At 44.0% G+C, this 22,575-nt stretch overlaps 1 protein-coding gene across 3 annotated transcripts in view; it reads left to right on the top strand.

Annotated features, from left to right (window-relative positions):
* SAFB (scaffold attachment factor B) overlaps positions 1 to 22,575 on the top strand; it is a 32,781-nt gene that overhangs the window by 6,665 nt on the left and 3,541 nt on the right. For 2 of the 3 annotated variants that reach the window (XM_032465819.1, XM_032465820.1), the window contains exons 3-17: positions 5,748 to 5,812; positions 5,895 to 6,101; positions 8,489 to 8,551; positions 11,212 to 11,239; positions 12,183 to 12,693; positions 13,117 to 13,166; positions 13,964 to 14,058; positions 15,867 to 16,016; positions 16,094 to 16,176; positions 16,503 to 16,642; positions 16,797 to 16,885; positions 18,534 to 18,640; positions 20,685 to 20,975; positions 22,063 to 22,200; positions 22,429 to 22,471. In XM_032465819.1, the coding sequence (XP_032321710.1) occupies positions 5,748 to 5,812; positions 5,895 to 6,101; positions 8,489 to 8,551; positions 11,212 to 11,239; positions 12,183 to 12,693; positions 13,117 to 13,166; positions 13,964 to 14,058; positions 15,867 to 16,016; positions 16,094 to 16,176; positions 16,503 to 16,642; positions 16,797 to 16,885; positions 18,534 to 18,640; positions 20,685 to 20,975; positions 22,063 to 22,200; positions 22,429 to 22,471 (2,060 nt within the window). The remainder of the gene's footprint in view (positions 1 to 5,747; positions 5,813 to 5,894; positions 6,102 to 8,488; positions 8,552 to 11,211; positions 11,240 to 12,182; positions 12,694 to 13,116; positions 13,167 to 13,963; positions 14,059 to 15,866; positions 16,017 to 16,093; positions 16,177 to 16,502; positions 16,643 to 16,796; positions 16,886 to 18,533; positions 18,641 to 20,684; positions 20,976 to 22,062; positions 22,201 to 22,428; positions 22,472 to 22,575) is intronic. The other variant, XM_032465821.1, reaches the window with a different exon arrangement.

Raw genomic sequence — 22,575 nt, 5'->3', positions numbered from 1 at the left:
TTTGTTTCTTTTGACATGATTTCATACTTAGAAAAGATGCAAGAATAACGTAAGAAATTCTCATATATCCTTCATCCAGATTCCTCAAATGTTTATAACATTTGTTTTGTTGTCCTTTTCCTTTCTCCCCCTCCCTCCCTCCCTCCATCACCCCATATATACTTTTTTTTTCCTTGAACTGAGGATAAGTTGCAGGCATGTACCCTTTTGCCTCTACGTACTACAGTATTTCCTAAAAGCAAGAACATTACATAACCAGAGTTAACCAAAATCAAGCAGTTAGTATTAATATAATACTATTATCTAAGCTTAGGCTTTATTTAGATTTAGTTGTTTGTTCCAATAATGGTCTTCATAACTCAAAGTAAGAAAAAATCCAGGGTCATGCATGGCATTCAGTTGTCATATCTTTTTGGTTTCCTTTAATACTCAACAGTTCCTGAGACTTTCTTTGTATTCATGACATTATCATGTTCATGTCATTTTTTGAACATTTAGTTTCTGGCACAAGAGGGTATTCCAGTGTCTTGTTCTTTCCCTTCCTCACACTGGGAATCAGCCATTTCTTTCTTCCAGGTGCCCTCCTTGTTTCTGCAGAGAGTGGTACTGTACTCTTTGCTACTGGGATATCAACTCCTCAGCCAGTGCTGGGTCTGTAAGGTCTTTTGGGCTCAGTGTGTTTCAAGAAATTAACTACTGGTAAAGCAATCTGAAGTAAGCCAATGACAGCTTAAGAAATGCAAATAAATATGTAAATAAATAAAATCGTAGCTAATATGAACAGTGCACCTGTGAAACTCTCTAGCTAGCTAAAAATGTTCATCACTTGAGTCTCTTGTATTTTTGAGATGGCAGTGATATATCATCTGCAAGTCAAAGACTTAAGGTCTTGAGAGAGAACATTAAAGACACAGTATTCTTATATAATAAGTAAAGCTGAAAGGAAATATTCAAGACCTGTGACATGACTAATTTTGAGAAAGTTCCTAGATGCGATGACTTGATATCAGAAAGTTGTCAGTTCCCCTCAAATTAACCTAAAAAGAAACTTTGAAATTTGTCTGATCTAAAGTTAATCAAAAAGAAAATACACAAGAAGAACTAAAATGAAAAAAAAAAGTGATGCACGCTTGCCCTCATTTTAATGGTAGGATATTGGAAACTTGGAGAGTTGTAGGATTTGTTCATTCTAAAGGAAGCACTAAAGATTTTTTCAGTAAGTGATGTTGGAACAATTACTATCTGATGGTGGGGAAAAGCTCTATTACCTTCTTCCATGCAAAACAGAAATTCCAGCTAGAATAGTGCTTTTGTAATGTAGTGGTAAGGAAGGACTGAAATGAGACTTAAAAAAAAAGAAATTATAAAGAAAAATAAATTTGGCTACATAAAAGTTTTAAACCTCTCTTAATAAAAGACACCATAAATAAGATACAACAGCTGGGAGAAAATATTACAGCATGTAAATATCTAGAAAGCATTAAATAGTCTCACAAATTAATAAGGAAAATAGACATGAGCCAGTTGACAAAGAGCAGACCATGAATAGGCAATTCACAAATAAAAGGAAAAACAAGCATGGCCATATACAAAAAAAAGATTTCCTTGCTATAAATTGAAGGAAAGTAAATAAAAGTAATAAGGTATCATTTTTGCCTATTACAATAGTAAAAACTTACACAGTTCTCAATGCTCCAGATTGGCAAGATTGTGAGGAAATAGGTAGCTATTGGAGATGGTAAATTAATAAAGCTTCTTTGCGTGGTGGGTAACTGAACTAAGGAAAGGAACTCTATAGTACGGAATAAAAGGTAGAAGTGGAGCAATACATAGTGCAAGAGAATATTCCAAGGCCTTTATTGAGTAACAAAAGCAAATTACAGAATGTATATACGATATGATCCCATTACATAGTTAATTCTCCTTTGTAGGATATTCGTATGTAAATGCCCAAAAAAATGTTTTGAGGGACCACCAAGCTGATAACAGTGGTTACTTCTCAGAAGTGCAATGGGGAGAAGAGAGAGTAGCTTTTTTCATGATTTATGAAGGTGAATCTTTTATTAGTAAAGTAAAATTTACAGTGAAATGGTGTGAATCTTTTAATGAGTGTATTTGTATAACTGTGTGAATGTGTTTATGGAATCAGATTTTTAAACAATATTAACCCACCCACATGTGGCAGGCTACAAGGGGTACAGGGGCAGGGTGAGGAGAGGAATCCCGGAAGTCCACAGAGAGGTGGTCTGCCAGGTGAGTTTGGACATAATCACTGAGACAGAAGCTTAACAGGAAGAAGAAACAGAGTCCCAGGCAAGGGTGCTGGGAGCAGGTTATGGAGGCAAGAACTGAGCAAGGCCTGTAGTTTGGAGGTTGCGAACAATGATGGCGTTTTATGCTGTGCGGAAAGGACTTGAGGGGCACCTTTTCCCTTAGTACCAAAGACGGTCACTTTAGTTTTTGCCAGTGATATTTCTCATTCACATTAATTTTGAATTAAATACATTGTTTTTTGTCTTTGGGAAATAGGGTATCTTTCCCCAGATAGTGATTGTTGATAAGCATCCCAGTGAGGGGTATGTTTTCTATATGGAAGACTAAACATTCTTAGAACTGCATATTCTCTTGGCATTTCTGGTCAGGTCATTTCTTACCTGGAGAGTTCTCCCCTGGTAGGAATTTGGGCTGCAGTGTACCTGTGCTTACTGCTTAAGAGTTGGATTAAAAGTGGAGAACCCTGAATCTGCCTGATGAAAACCTGCTATCTTTCTTGTGAAAGAGAGAAAGACAGCATAAAGAGTGGCAAGTGTATGGTAGTCTAGTTTGATTTTTCCTAGTAACTAGGATGGAATTGGACAAAAATCAGTGTGCATGCTCTAGAATGGTACCAGCTTTATCAAATACAATAAATCTGTGGAAATGCTGTTAGTGTATCTTTGTGGCATATTGGCAGACCACTGAATTGAGTTCCAGATTTTTTTTTTTGAAGCTCAAGGCATGTTTTGCCATAGGAATATTATAAAATGGTAAAAGAATTCCCAGCCAGCCACCAAGGCTATTTGCACGTGATGTATTGCATTCTAGTATTAGTGTCACGATCCCCTATGTTCCTAAATAAAGATATTCCTAAAAATGTGAGTGAAATTAGAGTATAGAAAAATCAGGTAACACACGTTATAAGGAAATTCTTATCCCTGAGAGAGGTTTTTTAAAAAGCCTGTGTTATGATATAAATGATTAAGCTTTAGCTTTTTATCTCCCTGCCAACCCCGCCATGTTACACATTCTGTATACACTTACTAGAGTAATCATTAAATATAGGCAAATTAATGTCTGTTTCTCTTATATTAATTGAAAAGCATTCGGTAGCCTTAAATTGATCTTTGTTTTGAGGGAAAAGGCCTTGCAGGAAGTGAGTCTTCCTAAGGTTGTGCAGCTGAGGAAGGTGGCTGGTTAGCATCCCTTTCCACATCCTCCTGATACAGAGGAGCCATAGGAAGCACGTCTCTGACAGTAGGTCCAAGACACGTAAACTTAACTGCACTACATTCTGATTTTGAGACATCTCCACAGTGTATTTCATATAATTCACAAGTGATTTTTATCCTTCACACTGAAAATAGTCAATCAGGTTGATTCTGGCAAGCCTGCTCTTGAGATCAACAGTTTCATTTTGCTGTAATTTTTTCATTTTTGCCATACCTAATGATTTCTAATTTTACTTCAGCTCTATTGTTTCTATTATCATTTATAGTTTTCTATTTTTTACTCATTTGATTTATATAAAAAATAAAGGCAGATGCCCACATAAATACTACTATTCAGATAAAAATGCCAGCATACCTGCCTACTGTGAACTCTTGGTTCCAGAACAGATTGTGAATGTTATAAAATAACCTGTTAGCAAGAAAAATTAAGCGATCAGGCTGGATGTGGGGAGTTAGAGGAAATGATCTCATTTTTCAAAACAGAGTCAAACTTGTCTATAAAGTGAAACTTGAGTCTACAAATGTATCCAGCTTCTTAATGTTATTCATTGTTTTTTTTGCTCTTAAATCACTAACCTCTTCAAGAAGAACGTGAAGTTAAGCCGTTCTTTCCAGTTCCCTTTCCTTCTAGTTAATCCCAGTATTTTATGTCAAAAAAATAAATAGTGCTGTGTAATTAAAACTGGAAAAAGCATAAAAGATCAGTGGAAGGGAATAGAAACTTTCAATAGTCCCAAGGAGATGAAAAAATACAGTAACAAGACCAACATTTCAAATCAGCGAGGGGGAAAGATTAGTAAATGGTGTTGGGTAATCAATTTCCAGGTGGGACAACCATTTGGAAAATAGTCTTACTCAGCAGGAAACCGAAAGAGTCAAATGTTAGAATGAAAAATGGAAAAGAACTAAATATAGGTGATTATTTATGTAGTCTTGATGTGGAGATGGGCTTCTAAACATGAAGGTAGAAACCATCTACCCACATAATCTGATTAATGGCTTTGGCTGCATGATAACAAAACTTAACCCAAAACCCAGAAACAAAACTAAAAGATTGATGAAGAGCTGGGAGAAAATATCTGTTGTGTATATGACATACAAACGTAAGATAAGAAATGGAACAGAGGTTTTTAAATCGGGGAAGGATACAAATGAGACATTTTTACAAATGGGCAAGTGGTCCACCAAAAAAAATGGAATCAAAGCAGTGATCTGATAACTTCAGGTAAAAACAAGTACTCCTTTTTTTGCCTAGCCCATTGGCAAAGGTAAAGAAATAGCTGGTTTTAAGAAAGATTCCGAAAAATTGGCACTTTTATTCACCATTGATGTAACTATGGATTGGAACAACCTTCCCCTGGGTTATCTTAATAATAATGTGGGGTGTCTTTCTTTTTAATAAAAGACTTTAAAATGTACATACTCTTTTTCCTGATTGTGCCATTTATAGAAATATGTCCTAAGATGACAATTACCTATGTGCAAAAAATAATTACCGGATGTTCATTCTTAAATTTCCATCCGTAGGTACTAATTAGATCAATGATAATATCTCCGTTTAATGCTCAAAAAAATATAGAACGATGTTCACAAAATGTTAAATGAAAAGGTTATAAAATAGCAGTACAGTGTCATTTTTAAAAGCAAAGTACATGTACGTATGCAAAGCAAAATGTGGGAGGGTATCTGTATGCCACGTGTGGTGGCTCAAGAGCTAACTCTAGATGGTAAAATTATGAAAGGCTTTTTTTTTCTTTTTTGTTTTCCTTTTATGTCATTATCTCTGAGGGGAACATGTTCCACGTTCCTTAACTAAAAAGCAGCACATTTGTGTGAGATACTCTTCTTCCCACAACCAAATGCCCTTAAGAAGGGCAGGCCTGAAAAAAGTCTCGTCTTCTCTCCACCATTTCCCGGGGGCTGGGTATAGCTCAGCAGCAGAGCGCGTGCTTAGCACACACCAGGTCCTGGGGTCAATCTCCAGTACCTCCATTGGGAAAAAAAAAAGAATCCATTTCCAGCCCCTCATACTTCCACAGCCGGTTGATAAGGACAGAACTGCTTCTACCTGAAGGTAGTAGGAGGGCCTGTCTTGTCCAGAATGGCCCCACCGTTCCTGGGTTCCGGTGTTCCTAAATTGGGAAGTGCTGTAGGTGTTTAGGTTTCTTATTTCTGTAGTGCTTAGGGCCTAAGAAAGTGAAAGTTGTCACTTCTGGAAAATGCATATCATTGATCTCATGCTATAAATTATTCTTCCAGGGCGCAAACCAGAAGAAGAGGGTGTGGAAGATAATGGGCTAGAGGAAAATTCTGGGGATGGACAGGTATGTGCAGCCTTGTCAGTGAGTCAGCTGGGTACATGGATCCATGACAGTCATCTGATGGTTGTATTTTGATGTGTAACAGGAGGACGTTGAGACCAGTTTGGAGAACTTGCAGGACATCGACATGATGGATATCAGTGTGTTGGATGAAGCAGAAATCGATAATGGAAGCGTTGCAGACTGTGTAGAAGACGACGATGCTGATAATCTCCCGGAGTCCCTGTCTGACAGTAGAGAGCTAGTCGAGGGAGAAATGAAGGAGCTTCCTGAGCCGCTGCAAGAACATGCTGTAGGTAACTTGGCAGTGTATATAGAATGTACCCTGAAAGCAATAATTCCTCTAATATCTTAGTAGTTGATAAGTTTTATATTTGGAATTAAGTTCTCCCTTTGATGCCAGTTCAGTTAGAATGGTGGCTAATCCAGTCACATATAAATATCAGGTGATTCTGACTGAAAACATACTTTGCTTCAGTGAAAAGTGGTGTCTCATGAGGTACATGAGTATATACTATCCAGTTGTATAACATGGCATTAAACACTTTGAGGACATTACTCTAGACCTTCCTATTATAGGAGATTGGTCTGGGGTGTAACAGCTGGGATGCCTTGAACATACCAAAATAGGGATTGAAAGTTTGTCTTTACCTGTCAACTGATTGGTACCCTCCTAGTCAATCTTTAACATTAAGCTTTGATACTGTTTTTAAAGCCTTAGCTTTTTTTCATGTTAGAAACAAATCCAGTGTATGATACCATTAGGTGGGTATTTATTGAATTGTGTCTGCCAGGCATAGGCATTCTTTTCTTTAATCCTTTTAACAACTGTGATATGTAGATGTTCTTATGCCCACTTTACAGCTGTGGAGATTGGAGAGTAATGTAGTGAAGACATACCTTTAGGCAACATACAGTTCATACAAGAATAAGAATTAATACCAGGCTAATTCCAGAGTCCTTACACTTAACTTATACACCACATTGTCTTGGTGCCATTAATTTACTAGATTATTGGTGGGGAGGGGGGTTTACTAGATTATATTATTTCTGCAAGGATGATTTTTTTGTCAGGTGGACAGAAAAGGCAATGAAAAAATAGAAGCCGTGAGGCATCTTTGTAGGAATTCTTAGGGGTTGGTCCCAGGGAAGCACCTCATTTTCATAGTACTCCTCCAGTCTTTTGCAGAGTGTCTCCCAAGTAATGATTAAATAACTGATTTTAGTAATGGTTAAATAACTGAGTTAGCAGTAATTTAGGAGTGAATGGCATTGACTAGAGATCTGTCACTTAACTTGCTGTGTGGCCTTGGGCAAGTTACTTAACCTCTCTGAGCCTCATTTGTAAAAATGGTAGGTTTGGGGAGGACTAAATGGATGAATGTTTATTGCTAGTTTAGAGCAGAAAGTCAAACTGGCTTTCTGATTTGTTGGATCACAGACATGCCTATTTGTGACAATTATCTGTGGCTGATTTCTGGATACAGCAGCAGAGTAAAGTAGTCATGACAGACCAGTTGGCCTACAAAACTTAAAATATGCACTATCTGGCCTTTAACAGAAAAAGTTTGCTGGCCACAGCTTAGAGCAGTGCCTAGCATACAGCAAGCACCATAGGGTTCTTGCTACTGTTGGTATATTTCTTACGACTTTCAGTAATATATTTACTATTCCTATATAGCCATCTCAGTGAACTAAGCATGTCTACATGGACTAAAATAACCTCCAAGGCAGAAGCAAAAATAAGGCAGGGTACAGAATAATGTGCTACTAATTATGTAGATGGAAGGGAGATGATTTTTGACACGAGCATGTGCCCATGCTCTTGTGAACATGCGTAGACTGTCTCAAGATGGTTGCATCAGGGAAGGCATGGTGCCAGGTGGTGTCCCAGTCAAGTAAAAGTAGTAGCAATATATTCTCGTTATAAAATATTTTAAGAATATCTCCCCCCAAAAAAATCATCATTCAGGGCTTTATAGCAGTCTGTCATGTTGGATCACAGAACAATGATTTTATGATCCCCCTTTCTGTGAGAAATCCCTCACCTTACTGGGCAGAGCCCACCTCTTAGAATAGAAGCTCAACATACCAGTTATTCTTCCCCTGCAGGTGGGGCAATCAATGATGGGTCACCTGGGCTTTGCCAGTCCTGTGCTCCTGTCCCCACACTCATTTTGGAAGTTGACGATACAAGGAGGCAGGGTTCTCAGAGACGCCATTCCACTCTGGGCAGTAGCCGCACAGAGTCAGTAGCATCCAGGCTTGGGGAAGCTGTGGTGGCCACGGAAATCTGAGAATCCATTCTGCAACGGGATTGTGAATGTTCCTGATGGAGCAGCCCCCACACCTGGTGTTCCAGTCCCCTTGGGGAGTCTGTGTGCTACCCAATTGTAATCTCTTTGCTTAAATTAGACTTTTGTTTCTCTTTGTTTGGCTTGCATCTTGGAATCCACACTGATAGCATTTTAGTGGGTTTCCTGGTCTGTCTGCAGGTATATGTTTACGTACAACATTTCTTTCAGTTAAGATAGAATCACGCTATAATACTGTTTTGATTCCCACGCTGTATTTAGAATTTCATCATAAATGACTTTTCATGGCTATAATTTTTCATTTTATAGATGTACTGTTTTGTGACATTGATGTAATAAATTCTGTTCTTCATTGATTTTACAGGTGGAGGACAAAGAAACTATAAACAATTTAGATACTTCATCATCTGACTTCACTATATTACAGGTAAATTGTCATACGTCTCAATAATTTTTGAATCAGAGGCTAGACTACAGTTTCTGGAAGCCATTTCAGGCGTTGTGTGGCAGTTCCCAGCTAAAAGTGGTGGCAAGGTTTGTTTCCTTTATCAGCATCTTTAGAGGGAGTTTTGCTTTTTACTTCCCCAAATACAATGTGAAAGGGACTCACTGTCTTGGCTTCCCTTCCAAGCACTGTGGCTTCCTTGCAGCTGAGAGGAGGGCGTATTTGGGGAGTTCTTGTTAATTTGATGGCTGGGAGAAAGGTGTGGCCTGTCGGATCTGCTCTGGATAGCATCCTCTGCAGAATGACTGTTAGGTGAGACATGAGGTGGCAAGCGGAGAGATGAAAGGGGCCCAGATGAGGATTCAGGGGTGGGGGTGGCTGGCACACAGACATCACAGTTGGGGAAGGTGGAGTCTCAGGGGTTCTGGTTCTGCCTTTGGGAAATTTTTCTCAGAAAGTGCACAGATTTCTTTTGGTGACTATATTGTCTTGGCTGTTTGACTACCATCTGTTTTAAAAAAAAATTAAGTCTTGGATGAGAACGAATGAGATGTGGACTAACCTCAGGTATGGTCTGCGTGACTGTAATGCTGGGCTTCCTCTCCCTCTTTCTCCCAGCCTATGTAGATGTGAACTGTTGGAATAAACCTGAGTAGCTAATTTTCAATAGAAACTTTTGTGAGGAAATGGAATAGAGTCAGCTTATGCCAGTCCTTATGTTTTTGTTTGTTTGTTTAATAATGCCATCTATGCTGCTTAATTAGAAATCACCTTTCAGACAAGAACTTCATTTGCTTCTGCCAGGCAGGGGCAAGGTTTGTTATTGGAGAGCCAGAACCCCACCCTCAAGGAGGGTGCTAATCTCAAGAAAATTTGGTAAAACCTGGTTCACCTTTAGGGCTGATGTCTCTCTCTAGCTGCAAAGTGACACAGCCCGTTCCTGACTCATAAAGGAAAGGAGGAGTGGGTCTTGTCATTTACTTGAGTGTCTTTCTAGGTCAAAGACTCTTAGGTTAAAATGGACGCTATATATAACCAACCAACCAGCAACCACCCCTGGCCAGACAAGTAGGAACATATGCATTTCTCTCTAGGGAAAGTTAAGGAGCGAAGTGTTCCACCTAAAGTGATCATTTTCTTCAGAGTAGAATCTTTAATTCCTAGCATGAAATGAAAAAAAAATTACAAATAAATGAAACTGAGGAAAGTGCACATTTTCCAAGGGCTTCCCAGAATGGCTGGTCAGTTCCCAGTGGAAGATGCAAACCATTCACATCCATTTAACGGGTATATGCTGAGCACCTGTGATGTGTCAGGTGTGGATACATCGCTGAGATGAGTGAGAAGAAAGGACTGTCTTCATCCTCACAGGACCCATCCTTCCTACATAAACGGAGTGTTGAGAAGATGCCTAGACTTATGCAGACTCCCACAGCCTTTGCTCAACTCTTGGCTCTGCTGTGTGTCCTTCAGCAAGCTTATCAACCACTCTGTGCTTGTTTTCCTAATCTGTGAGAAGGGGAATACTAATAGCAATTTGCTAGGGCTGTGTGATGATTGCTTAATATATGTATTTGTAAGGTGCTTAAATTTGTGCCTGGAACCTAGTCAGTGCTTATCCATGTTGGCTGGAATTCCAGAATAATGCACCTTGTACAGAGGGAACATAGGGGCCAGGGACCACATATTAAGAGAAAGTCCCTTCCTTTAGTGGGGCAGCCTGTGAAGCCATTAGGAGAAGCCTTTCTATGAGGAGCTGGCCCCTGAGTTAAATGCTGAGGGAGGTGTAGGACTTGGCCAGCGGCAGGGATGAGATGCAGGTGGGTCTTTTGGGGAGGGATGTGGGAATGGAATGGGATAGTGAAACCGAACACTACTATAGGTGAGGAATAGCAATGCTGTAAATTGACAGAGCTTCCTGGGGAAGGTTTGAGGGATATTTAGGAATGAGAGCTAGCCTGGTGGGTTGCTGGTTGGAAGAGATAAGGGAGGAGGCATGTGTAATCTGGGAGAGGGCCCAGTTGACCAGGTGGGCAGGGGTGGTTCCACCCTGCAAAATAAGAACAGGGGTCAAGCTGCCTGTGCTTTCTTTCCCTTGGTCTTTTGAATTTTCAGAAACTGATGCAACATTAATTAATTAAGTGGGAAAATGATTATCTGATATGTGTCAGGCATTCTAACAGACACTAAAAGTAGAAAGATGAAAACATTACTCTCCTTGCATTTAAGAGTTCAGTTTAGAGGACAGACAAGCATTAAAAGTGGTAATGTTGCCAGGCCCTAGGAAAAAAAAAGCAAAGCAAACAATAGCAAACACGCACACCAGGCCCCTTGAGAGCAGCCTGGGATGTGGGATTGGGCTGCGGTGAATGAGGTGGAATGACAGCCGTGTGGGCTCTTCCCCTGAACAAGCAGGTCCTCCATCTGTTTCATTTGTGAGGTTCTTGGTCTGTGTTTTTAATAGAGGGACTGGGGATTGAACCCAGGACCTTGTGCATGCTAAGTATGTGCTCTACCCCTGAGCTATTTCCACCCCCCTAGTCTGTGTTTTTAAAAGTCCTTTCTTCGTTATTAGTTTTGGGTATAAATAAATTCTGAGTTTCATCCATCTGGCACAATCTTATTTATGTTTTTCGTTGCAGGAAATTGAAGAGCCATCCCTGGAGCCAGGTACTGTTAAATGAAAGACTTACCAGCGGGGGTTTGGAACCATTCTAGTTTTCCACCTTTTCTAATTTGAATTCTTTAATTTTAAAAAGTTACCTTACTGTAGTATACATTGTTCTAAAGGTTTACGATCCAGAACATACCAGGATCATAGAGATTGGAAACCCAGCCATATCACCAGATCTGTGAAAGTGGCTAACTTCTCATTATGCAGAATGTACTGGTGAGATGAAACTATCTCATGCCTTGTTAAATGTCTGTGGCACTTAAACTTACGTAGAGAGAGTTTTGCACGTCTCTCAAGAGCTAATCCCTCTGTACCCCACAAAACAGATCTTGTGATATTGGGCAGTATCTTAACTTTGTGGTTTTTAATTCAGGCAGTGCAGGCAGTGGTAGGGAGATACGTTTTAAAACATTGAGACATAACTGGATTCCAGAAGAGGAAAGAGTTTCTTCATGAGAATTCCAAACAAATACTATTCACTTTCTGGACTGCAAATATCTCAGAGCACCGATGGAAGAGATTCTGGTTTTCATGTTGGACTGTTCTGTTAAAAGAAATTCAAAGAAATTTGGAAATTGAGCTGTTCAGTGAATGGTGATACATTGAGTTAAGCAACTTGGACTTTGGAAGCTAAATTTGGAAGAGTCATATATAACCGACGACAGAATGAAGACTGTCAAGAATCAGCCAGAAGGTTTTGGGGGTTAAATCTCTGGGATGCTTTTCTCTTCCATGTAGCATAGAGGCTTACTCTAGCAGTCGGTTGGAGAGCAGGTAGTGTAACCAGTGTAACTTTGTGTACCCGCGGGTTTTCCAATCTCTGTGTAGCTAGCAGTTCTCTTCGTGTTAGTGTGGCAGCCGTGCCAGTTCCGCATTTGTGATTGCTTTATTTCCCTGGTAATTAAACCTTGTGCCATTCTATTCCTGTTAAATCCGTAGAAAATGAGAAAATACTCGACATTTTGGGGGAAACTTGTAAATCTGAGCCAGTAAAAGAAGAAGGTTCCGAGCTGGAGCAGCCATTTGCACAGGATACAAGTAGCGTGGGGCCAGACAGAAAGCTTGCGGAGGAAGAGGACCTTTTTGGCAGCGCCCATCCGGAGGAGGGTGATTTAGATTTGGCCAGCGAGTCAACAGCACAAGCTCAGTCGAGCAAGGCAGACACCCTGTTAGCGGTAGTGAAAAGGGAGCCCGTGGAGCAGACAGGCGATGGCGCGAGGACGGACTGTGAGCCTGTAGGGCTAGAGAAGCCAGTTGAGCAGAGTAGTAAAGCCCCAGAGCGCACGGAAGCCTGTGGCGAGGAGGCCGCGGAAGCGCCCCCGGAAGCCTCAAGCCCAGAGCCCAGGGATAGCAAAGAAGACGTGAAGAAGTTTGCTTTTGAAGCTTGTAATGAAGTCCCTCCGGCTCCTAAAGAGTCCTCAGCCAGTGAGGGCGCTGATCAGAAAATGAGGTTTGTTTTTTCTCAGTTTTAGACCAGACGCTATCTCCTTTTCATTGGTCGTTTAATGACACACATAAGCTGTTTGTTCTGCAATTGGCCAGCCAGACTGATGCAATTGTAGTTTACTTCTAAAGAATGTTTTATTTCTCTTTGTTTATTTTAAACTGATTACATAATCTTTGTTCTTTTCTCAACCTATTATGGTTGTTTTCTTTAATTCTTCCTAATTATCTTTAGCCCAGCAGAATTAATTAACTCCTGTGGGTCTGAAATCTTATGGTTAGGTCAGATTTCCAATACACGTTTGTCGGGGTGTCATTTTTTCAGAACTAAATTTCGGGTAGGTATGCAACCTCAGCACGTATTTTATGATTTTGAGTTTGTTTCCTCTCTGCTTCTTCCTTCTGGAGTGACACTATCTTTTGTCTCTAGTTCTGTCGAAGATGACTCGGATACAAAGAGGCTTTCCAAAGAGGAAAAGGGTAGGTCAGCGTGGCGGCACCATCCCCGGGAGCGTGTTTGGTCTCAGCAGCAGCAGGGTGTTTGGTTCTAGTTCATCACCACCGCGTTTCTGGCCTGTGAGCTTGTCTTGAAGCCGTTCTCCACTCCTGCCCCTCACTGCAGGTTCTGGATTGCAGGGCAGAGTTGACGCGTTGATTTGATGCGGGCAGTTGATTTTGCCGAAGCACTTTGAGCTCATTCTTCCTGACTGACCCTCTTACCAAATTCCTTAGCCAGTGATACTTGCAGACGGAAAAAAAATGCTTTGAATTTCAGATATCTTGGGTTTGGTATTTCAGATTTATCAACACCACAGCCCTTTATTAAATCACTGATTGAGAAGTAGTTTTGCTGGTCCAGATTCCCCCTTAATCAGTGTTCTACAAAGAACAAAAACTGGGGGTAGATTGTACACTGTTGTATTTTGCAAGAAACAGAAGCACCTGAAGTGGTTCTAGAGTGACAGCAGTTGTCTTGTGTTCCAGCGTCACCTCCCTGGGTTGGGTGATGCCATTTTAGTAACTCGCAGACTCTCCCCTGGGCCTAACAGCCCTGGACTCACCGTTGTTAAGTGGCGTTGTTGGCAGTCTTGTCAGCCTAGCATGCCGCTCCAGAAGTCGTGTGAAGACAGCTGGCCGGACCCCCACACCCCAGCTAGGTCTCGGTCCTGCTGGCCTCTGGGACAAGTAGGGAAGGTCTGGTTTCAAATGACTTTAAGCCTTAAGACTCAGCATCTTGTAAGTGTCATGGTTTTGACCAGAGCTTTCTTTTGAAATAGGTCGTAGCAGTTGTGGTAGAAACTTCTGGGTTAGTGGACTTTCTTCTACCACCAGAGCTACCGATTTGAAGAATCTTTTCAGCAAGTACGGGAAGGTAAGACCAGGGGTCTTCTGGATGCTTCTAAGCCCATGCAGTACTGTAGCCTTTACGTGCACTCTGTGAAGACTTTGAGTGACACCATGCCTTCTTTGAACATGCATTTGCTCATGGCCTGTGGGGGCTCTGCCCGCTACAGGGAGAGGTGAGAGGCCTCTGGGAGCTCCCAGAGCCCATATCCACTTTGCAGTTCTTACCCGGCCCCTATGCTACCACTCTGATTTGATTGCTTCCTGAATCCATTTCTGTAGCTTCAGGCCTTGAGCCCAGGAAGGACTTAGGGGACTGAAGCAAAGGGCAGGGTGGGAGGTGCTATCAGTGTTTTCATGAGACAGTGGTGACTACAGAACACGAGTGAAGCTGTGGCTAAGGGTTACAGAAAAGGCCTGGAGCCAGACCCGTGTGGGCAACTACAGGCACCGGCTCTGCCACTCACGGTTGTTGGCCAGGAATGTTGCCTTACCCATGGGAGCCTCGTCGCTACACCTGGCGGCCCTCAAAGTTGCTGCTTCCTTGCAGTGGTGTGTATAGCTGTGGCCGCGCTGCTGGTGCCCTGCCGCATGGTGGTCTCCTCACCTGCCTTCACCTCCAGCTGGGGCTACCTCTTCTCTCTCATACCTGCCTGTCTTCCTCCCTCCTCAGCCCGGGAAGGGTGGTCATGGTGGACAGACGCCTGCTGCAGTTCCCTGTGTCCTAGGGCGCCTGTGGTGGCTTTCCTCCCTCCTCTTTTCTCACCTTCCTCCTTGCTCCCCGTGCTTCCTGGGCTCACCTCCCAGATAAACTGCTGCACCCGTGGCTCCTTGTCTCAAGAGTCCGCTTTTGCCAAGTGAGGGTTTAGCACAGGCTCTCGTTCATAGTGAGGGCTCAGCAATGAACCCAACCAACATTATTGACCTTGGTTGTTGATGTTCAGGAACTAACAAGGAAAACTAAATGTGACATGTTTCTTGAAATAACGCATGACTCCCTGGGCCGCGGTAACACAAGTAATGCAAGATGGGACCCTTTTCTTGATTCTGCTGTGGCCCTTAGAGTAGATGGGTGCTCTCAGCAGGGAGTTGTCAGCCCGGAGCCTACAGTGTCTGGGATGCATTGCAGGCTTCATGTGGCTTGCATAGGGGACCAGACCACTGTGAAAGCTTCTCCTGGGTATAAGACTCGCTTATGGCATAATGAGGATGAACGCAAGCTTCAGCCAGTGGCTCCTATGGGACTTGTGAGCTGTGGTGCCTTCTGGCATAAGAGGGCATCCCTAACTTCAGCTTGCTGCGCTTGTTGGGAGAATTAAGTAGCATCTGAAGGTGTATCTGTGGTGCCTGAAACATCTCCTTGAATTTTAATATAGTTAATAGTAGGATGGGCTCTCTGTTCCAGAGCGCACTTCATAAACCTGTCCTTACGTCGATCCCTGCCCATATATGTGTCTTCCTGCTTTACTGCCCACATGGGTGATCACATGTTCAGAATCATGTCTTCATAAGTTTCAGACAGTTAAAGGAATGCTGGCAGGACTCTGCCTTCCGCTTCACTTTCCTCCCTAGTCCTCTACACTGTCCTCCTGGTCCCCTAGAGGAACCGCCAGGACGGAGTAGGAGCAGCCAGGCACATTCCTTATCCACCCCAGTCTTCACCTGCCGCTTGTCAGGCACCCACTCTCAGCATCTCCCCCATGGGCCCTCGTCCCCGGGGGGTCGGGCCGGGAGGGCATAGGACATGGGGTGGGTCAGAGGGAAGCAGCGTGACTGCACTGTCGGGTCTGGGGGGGAGCTTTGTGTCCAAGCTTTGTTTGTGTGCTTTCCTTCAAGGTGGTGGGCGCCAAGGTTGTGACAAATGCCCGGAGTCCGGGAGCTCGCTGCTATGGCTTTGTTACCATGTCTACAGCAGAAGAGGCCACAAAATGCATTAACCACCTGCACAAAACAGAGCTCCATGGGAAGATGATCTCAGTGGAAAAAGTAAGGGGCCATTTTCTTCTCAGGGTGTGACTGTCTTAGGAAATAAGGTGATGCTTCCACCTGATTTTCTTTTTCAGGCAAAAAATGAACCTGCTGGGAAGAAAACTTCTGACAAAAGAGAAGGGGAGGGGAAAAAAGAGAAGTCTAGCAACGCTGACAGGTATTGTTCTTCCTGGTGGGATTGTGGCCAAGATAGCCCTCCTTTTCATCTCATCTCCCTTATGTCTTCCACGGATGGGCAAAGTTGTGAGGCCCTTGCCCCCTTCACTTTTTCACATTTGCTGGAGGAATGTTTCACCACCACTCATGGGAGACGATCTCCTTACTCCAGTCCCTCTTCCAGGGCGCCTGTTCTCCCTCCTGTCGAGGCCTCCGAGGCCTCCGCCTCACCACTCGATGCTTGTTGCAGGAGTCAAGCGGTGGCTGGTTGGCTTCCCTGAATTGCCCGTCTAACACACTTCCATGTCCGGGGGTGTTATTTTCTAGGTCTGCAAACCTGAAGAGGGAAGACAAAGCCGACAGAAAAGATGATGCTAAAAAGGGTGAAGACGGGAGTGGAGAAAAGAGTAAAGATCAGGATGATCAGAAGCCTGGCCCCTCTGAGCGATCTCGAACCACAAAATCAGGTAGCTGCCCGAAGAGTGTGGGAGGTTTCACCTTGTGGTCTGTCCTGACTGCTGTGGTTAGTTGGCAATGCAAACTGTGTTTCTTTTCCATGGAGTTGAGTATTTTTGCTCATTTGGAGGTGTCTGTTCTTACCTTGTTCCTTTTTTCCCACAGGAAGTCGAGGAACTGAGCGGACCGTGGTGATGGATAAATCTAAAGGTGTACCTGTTATCAGTGTCAAAACATCAGGATCCAAAGAGAGAGTGAGTGTTCCTTTTCCATGTAGGGTATTTAGCATTTATTTCCTTTGACATTTTCTTTATATTTCTGTGTGTATCTTAGGGAGTTCCTGAGCTTAATTTGAGAAAAATTGTCAACTTTTTCAAAATGTAGGCTCTGAACTTTTAAAAAAAGCAAAAACAAAATTGAGGAAGTTTAAAAACTTTCCTTCATGCTTTGTTCTGCTGAGAATTGTTGCTTTTTAATTTTTTTTAACTAATTTTAAAATTTAGTTACGGAAGTGATTGGCCAGGAGAATCAGGGCGTAGCAGTCCGTTACCATTGCCTGCCCTGAAGGTTTCAGCAGCTCTTCCCCCCGTGCATTTCTAAACCCACACGTGGCCCAGCCTGCCTCTAAGTCCAGTGTCCACCTTGCACAGTCCATGCACAGTCCATTCACTGTCTCCTTGCAGATGCTCCACAGAACCCAGAATCCACAAAGTACCAGGCTTAGGTTCTTACCCTTTCACTCTACCTGCCATTGGGGTCATGTGCAGCTGTTGATGTTGTTATGTTTAACTTTTGACAGCCTTACAACTTTGGTAAATAAAAGTCCAAGTCCCCAAGACTGCCCACATTCTGAAATCAACTCGGGGGACCACTGGACCCAGCATATGGGCTAAGATTGGCCTCAGTAATGCAGTGAGCATACACAGCCAAGTCACGCAGGGAAAGACACAGGCAGAGTCCGGAGGGAGTTCTGCAGGCTCCCTTGCATTCTCGCCTTCCCATGATGGCTCCCACCACAATGAAAATGCAGCAGCACGCGGGTGCTGCTTCTCCCCTGGCAGGCCCACTAGAGCCTTAGCTCCCCAAGGTTTTTGTACTCGGGGCTGATCACATGAGCACCCACCCGCTCCAGGCAAGTACCAAATTTCCTGACTCCCGGAAGGAAAGCAGGTGTTCAGCATCGTTTGCATGGTCTGGGCACAGTGAACCGCCCTTACCAGTTAATTGTCAGCTAGGGCACCCTGAATGCTAGATTGTCAGATGACAGACCATTTAAGCTCTTGAATGTTGTGGACCAGTTGCAAGCTGATGTTTCCTCTCTGGGGTTTTCATTTCAGTCTGCATGTGTTTGTACAAATATTTTACTGTGTTACAGTATTTTTTTCCTTATTTTATTTAAAAAATTGCTTATAAAATGGTAAAATGAAAGTGGGTTCAAGGTCCAAGATGGGTAGATCTCAAAAAATAATAATAATAATAACACAGTTTGCACAAATGTGGAATTCTCAAACATACCAGGAGTGGCCTCAGTTGGGCATCACTGCATGTTTAATTCAAAGGTAAAGGACAATATTAAAAAATGTGTTTTGGATGCAAAAGACAAAGTTTAAAATATTTTCTTGATCTCCTGAAAACTTTTTGGGGAAAATACTCATTTCCATTTTGACTCTGTTGAAAGTACTCAATGGGTCATATTTTAGTAATAAACGGTAATGACGGTTGGTGACTTTGAATTACGATAAGCAAACGTGAAGTTTCTTATGGGAGAACATTTTGTTACCTGATGATTTCATTAAACGTTCACCTTCATTTTTGATCTCACTGGATGCTTAGACTTGGACACACCTGATTCTTCCTGCTGTCCTTTCTATCTTACCTTCTCCATGTTCCTTGGTGGACCAGGTTTCCAAGAGCCAGGATCGCAAATCGGCCAGCAGAGAAAAGCGGTCTGTTGTGTCCTTTGATAAAGTCAAAGAGCCTAGGAAGTCCAGAGACTCGGAGTCCCGCAGGTGAGTCAGATCCAGGAATGTTGGCTGGTTTGGTTGTTGCCCTAGACTGGTGATGACTGTGTCCTGGGAAGATGTTTTCTAAGTCCCCTGTGGGTGGAATATTGATTTAAACCTCTGCTCCTTTGGCTTTTAGTTCGTAGACTTCCTGTGCACTGGCTCTCTTCCTGTGGCTTTTTTCAAAGGATTTTCTCATGCAGATAGGCCCACCTCTTCCTGAAGATTCTGGGAGGTACCAACGGCAGGGAGATGGGATGCCTTCCTGGAGCAGTAGTGCTAGTTAACAGAACATACCAGATTTGCTCCAGAAGCTGTGAAAAGGGAAAAACAGTGGGACAGACCCAGTGAGATAGCTGAGAGGTCCTCATCCTTAAATCAGCCCAAGACAAGGTCCTCATAATTTTTAAAAACTAAGTAAAAAGCGGTATCGATCACACTGATTGACAGTTGATCTGTCTTGTCAAAAATAAAAGTTTACAATTTAAAAAATAAGAACCATTAGTAAAAAGTTTAGCAGAATAAGAATGAGAACAGGAGGCAGGGCATTGTTTTCTGCAGTGCACCGTACAGAACTTCCTGCCAGAGAGGGACAGGCAGTGGGCAAAGGAAAGTGCAGTTTGGGTGAAGTAATTGGCAAAACAGATCAGCGAAGCTGACCCATATGCATGCAGTAATTTGACACAATAAAAGTGACATTTCCAACTGGTGAGAAAAGGACGAGCTGCCCCCCAAAACGGCTTCAGGTCACTTGGCTGTTTCTCTGGACAGTCCTTTGGGGTTCTGGCTCACATAACTGACAAAGCAGTCAGTATAGCTGGTGGCTGAATGTGAAAGTGAAAACTTAAGTTACCTGTATAATGTGAAGTAAAATTTTTGTTTATGAATTTGAGCTTTGAGAGGCCTGAACATTTTAAAGGAGAAGTAGGCTAGATCACAATTTAACTTCTATACAATGAAAAGACCAAAGAGGAAGTCCAAAGACTTGTAACAGATGAGCATAAAGGTGCTTTAAAATAAATAAGCAGTGGGAATGGTATAGCTCAGTGGCATTGTGTGCTTAGCATGCCCAATCCCCAGTACCTCCGTTAATATAAATAAATAAATGAGACAAACCTAATTACCTTCCCCCTGGGGGAAAAAAATTAAAATAAATAAGCAAAAAATAACCCAATAGGAAAGTGGACAGAAGGCAGTTCACAGAAGGGGCTGTATACATGGTCACAAAACATGAAATGTCATTCAGCCTCACCGGAGATCAGGGACACGCAGATGAAAACAGCAGTGAGACTAGTTTCCATCCGTCAGTGTGATCTGGCTTACAGCGTGCGGAGCTGGGTGCTCGTGGTGGCGGGAGAGGAGTGTTCGTGGGCACAGCCACCTGGAGAGCAGTCCCGCAGCAGCACACCCTTCTGAACCCTGGTGCCCCAGCAACAGCACTTACCCAGCCTGCCTGGAAGGAACCTGCGCTCCAGAAAGTGGGGGCGAGGGGCCGTTTCCATAAGGCTGGGAACAGCCAGAAGGCCCACGTCTGCCTGTAGTTCTGTAAATCGTGGCCTCCACTCCAGGGGCTTTTCCCTGGAAGCTTGCCATACATTTGTAGAGATGGGGACACGCAGGGCCCAGGACGTGTTTCTTGAACTGAGGAAGCTGCAGTCGTTTTTGTCCAAGATGCAGAAACAAAGCAGGGCAAGATTATACGTTTCTGCTGGTACCGTTGTGTCTGTTAAGTGCAGAGCAGAGCAGAGGGTGGACCTGGCAGCCGTCTTATCTGGCATGCGCATGAACACTGGAGGGATGCGCCCTGGGTGCCATCAGTATTGCTGGCGTAAGAAGGGCTGTCTGTGCCCTTGGTCTGGGCGGGGCCTTGCTGCGCGCCACCGCTCAGCTGCCCTGGCCCTTGGTAGTTGCAAGGTCTAAAAGGATCTGCAGGTCTCGGCTCCCTAGGCGGAGCCGGGGCTCTGCAGTTATAAAGCTCACCCACCTGGGAGAGGCCATCCGCACTGCTGCTGCCCGCGGGCCCCTGCAGCTGCTACTCTCCCGCCGGCAGGGTGCGCGAGCGCAGCGAGCGGGAGCAGCGCATGCAGGCGCAGTTGGAGCGGGAGGAGCGCGAGCGGCTGGCCATTGCCCGGGAGAGGCTGGCCTTCCACAGACACCGCCTGGAGCGGGAGCGCATGGAGCGCGAGCGGCTGGAGCGCGAGCGCATGCACGTGGAGCACGAGCGCCGGCGCGAGCAGGAGCGCATCCACCGCGAGCGCGAGGAGCTGCGGCGCCAGCAGGAGCTGCGCTATGAGCAGGAGCGGAGGCCGGCCGTGCGCAGGCCCTACGACGTGGACGGCCGGTAAGCCAGGCTGCTGCCAGCAGCCGCCACGTGGGTGGCCCGTGGTGTTTAGAACTGTGCTGTGGTCCCTAGAATCCTGTTAACATGCAATTTATATTTAAAAGGAAGCGCTGGTGTATGCTACAGCTGTTCAATCTCCTGTGCTTCATCCAGGAATCTGAGATGGTTTGAGATCAGTGGAGAAATGGTTGGATAAAGTAGTGCTTATTAATCATTAGGTTCAAGTCCCAGCACAGACCCCACCTTGAGGAAGGAGTTCAGGCACCCAGAGCAGCACATAACACTGAGTGCTGGGCAGGTGGCCGGTGACCAGAAAGCACCAACTTCTGGGCGCCTTCCAGCTTTGTAATCATTGCAGTAATTTGTGTTTGTTCATTCTGTTAGATTAATTTTAATTCCCCCAACATGCTGGTGTGACACACGAATACTAAAATGCTAACCCACCAGTGAAAAATAGACCTATTTCAGACCTTACTGTCAGGAGTTTGGGGTAATAATCCTATCACTGATCCTATCAAAGCTCTGCTGCATGCATGTTTGTTTGTTTTAACCTTCTGTCTACTGCGTGGGTTAAAGAGGTCCCCATGTAATAGAACAGTGAGACTTCTGTAAAAGGGCTTTTAGTCTTAGAACTTTTTATGCTTTTGTACAAAGTACTGATATGGGAGTCTGTTATGGGCATAAATGTTTTGAAACTATGTTTCAAGTGATTCTAAAAGTCCTCCCCACTGGGTGTCTTTGCTGGATCAAGTCTGCATTGGGACAAAAGAGACAGCTGTGCATTCACTGTTCTCGTGGCCTTGAGAGGTTCCCAGAGGCGATCTGCTGATGCACACGTGTGCTTGCCCACTCGACTGATCACCTCCTATTAGGGAGACCTGAGCTCTTCTGTGAGGGGAGGCAGGGCGTGTTGGGTAAGACAGAATGGAGTCCTTGAGTCAGATCCCACCTCACCCCTCCAGGCTCTGTCAGCTTGTGTAGCAGAGAATATGCTCCACTGATAGTCCCCCTTCTGTGAAGTGATGGGGGCCAGGGACAGTTTGAGGGTTTAGTTACGCACATACTCCGTTCTTGCTTCCCTTCCCAGGCGAGACGATGCCTACTGGCCGGAAGCGAAGCGGGCCGCCCTGGATGAGCGCTACCATTCTGACTTCAACCGCCAGGACCGCTTCCATGACTTTGACCACAGGGACCGGGGCCGCTACCCTGACCACTCAGTTGACAGGTCAGCCACCGACCTTGCCTGCTTGATGCATGTTTTCTTTGTCCTTATTCATTATTATGATGAGAATTTGGGTGACCTTTCTAGGCTCTAGGCCTCTAGGTTGCAAGCCCACTCGATCCAGCGGAGTGTGTGAATTATCTGGGTTCAAATTGGGGTATGTTTTCCTTTTGAACATCTAACCAACCTATCTTCCTCTCCTTATGGTTTCATTTAAATTGCCTTTTTCAGGAGAGAAGGTTCAAGGTCAATGATGGGAGAAAGAGAAGGACAGGTAAGTCAGAAGCTACAGTTACAGCCACGGTTTTCCCCACAGAGTTGGCTCTCTTCCCTCCTGCATGCTTCTGCCTCCTCCATCTGAGTTAGGACGAACGAGTG

This window comes from Camelus ferus, chromosome 22 (assembly GCF_009834535.1).
Source record: "Camelus ferus isolate YT-003-E chromosome 22, BCGSAC_Cfer_1.0, whole genome shotgun sequence".
NCBI classification, from domain to species: domain Eukaryota; kingdom Metazoa; phylum Chordata; class Mammalia; order Artiodactyla; family Camelidae; genus Camelus; species Camelus ferus.
The sequence above is the reverse complement of the archived record's forward strand: the minus strand, read 5'-3'. Positions and strand labels throughout refer to the sequence as shown.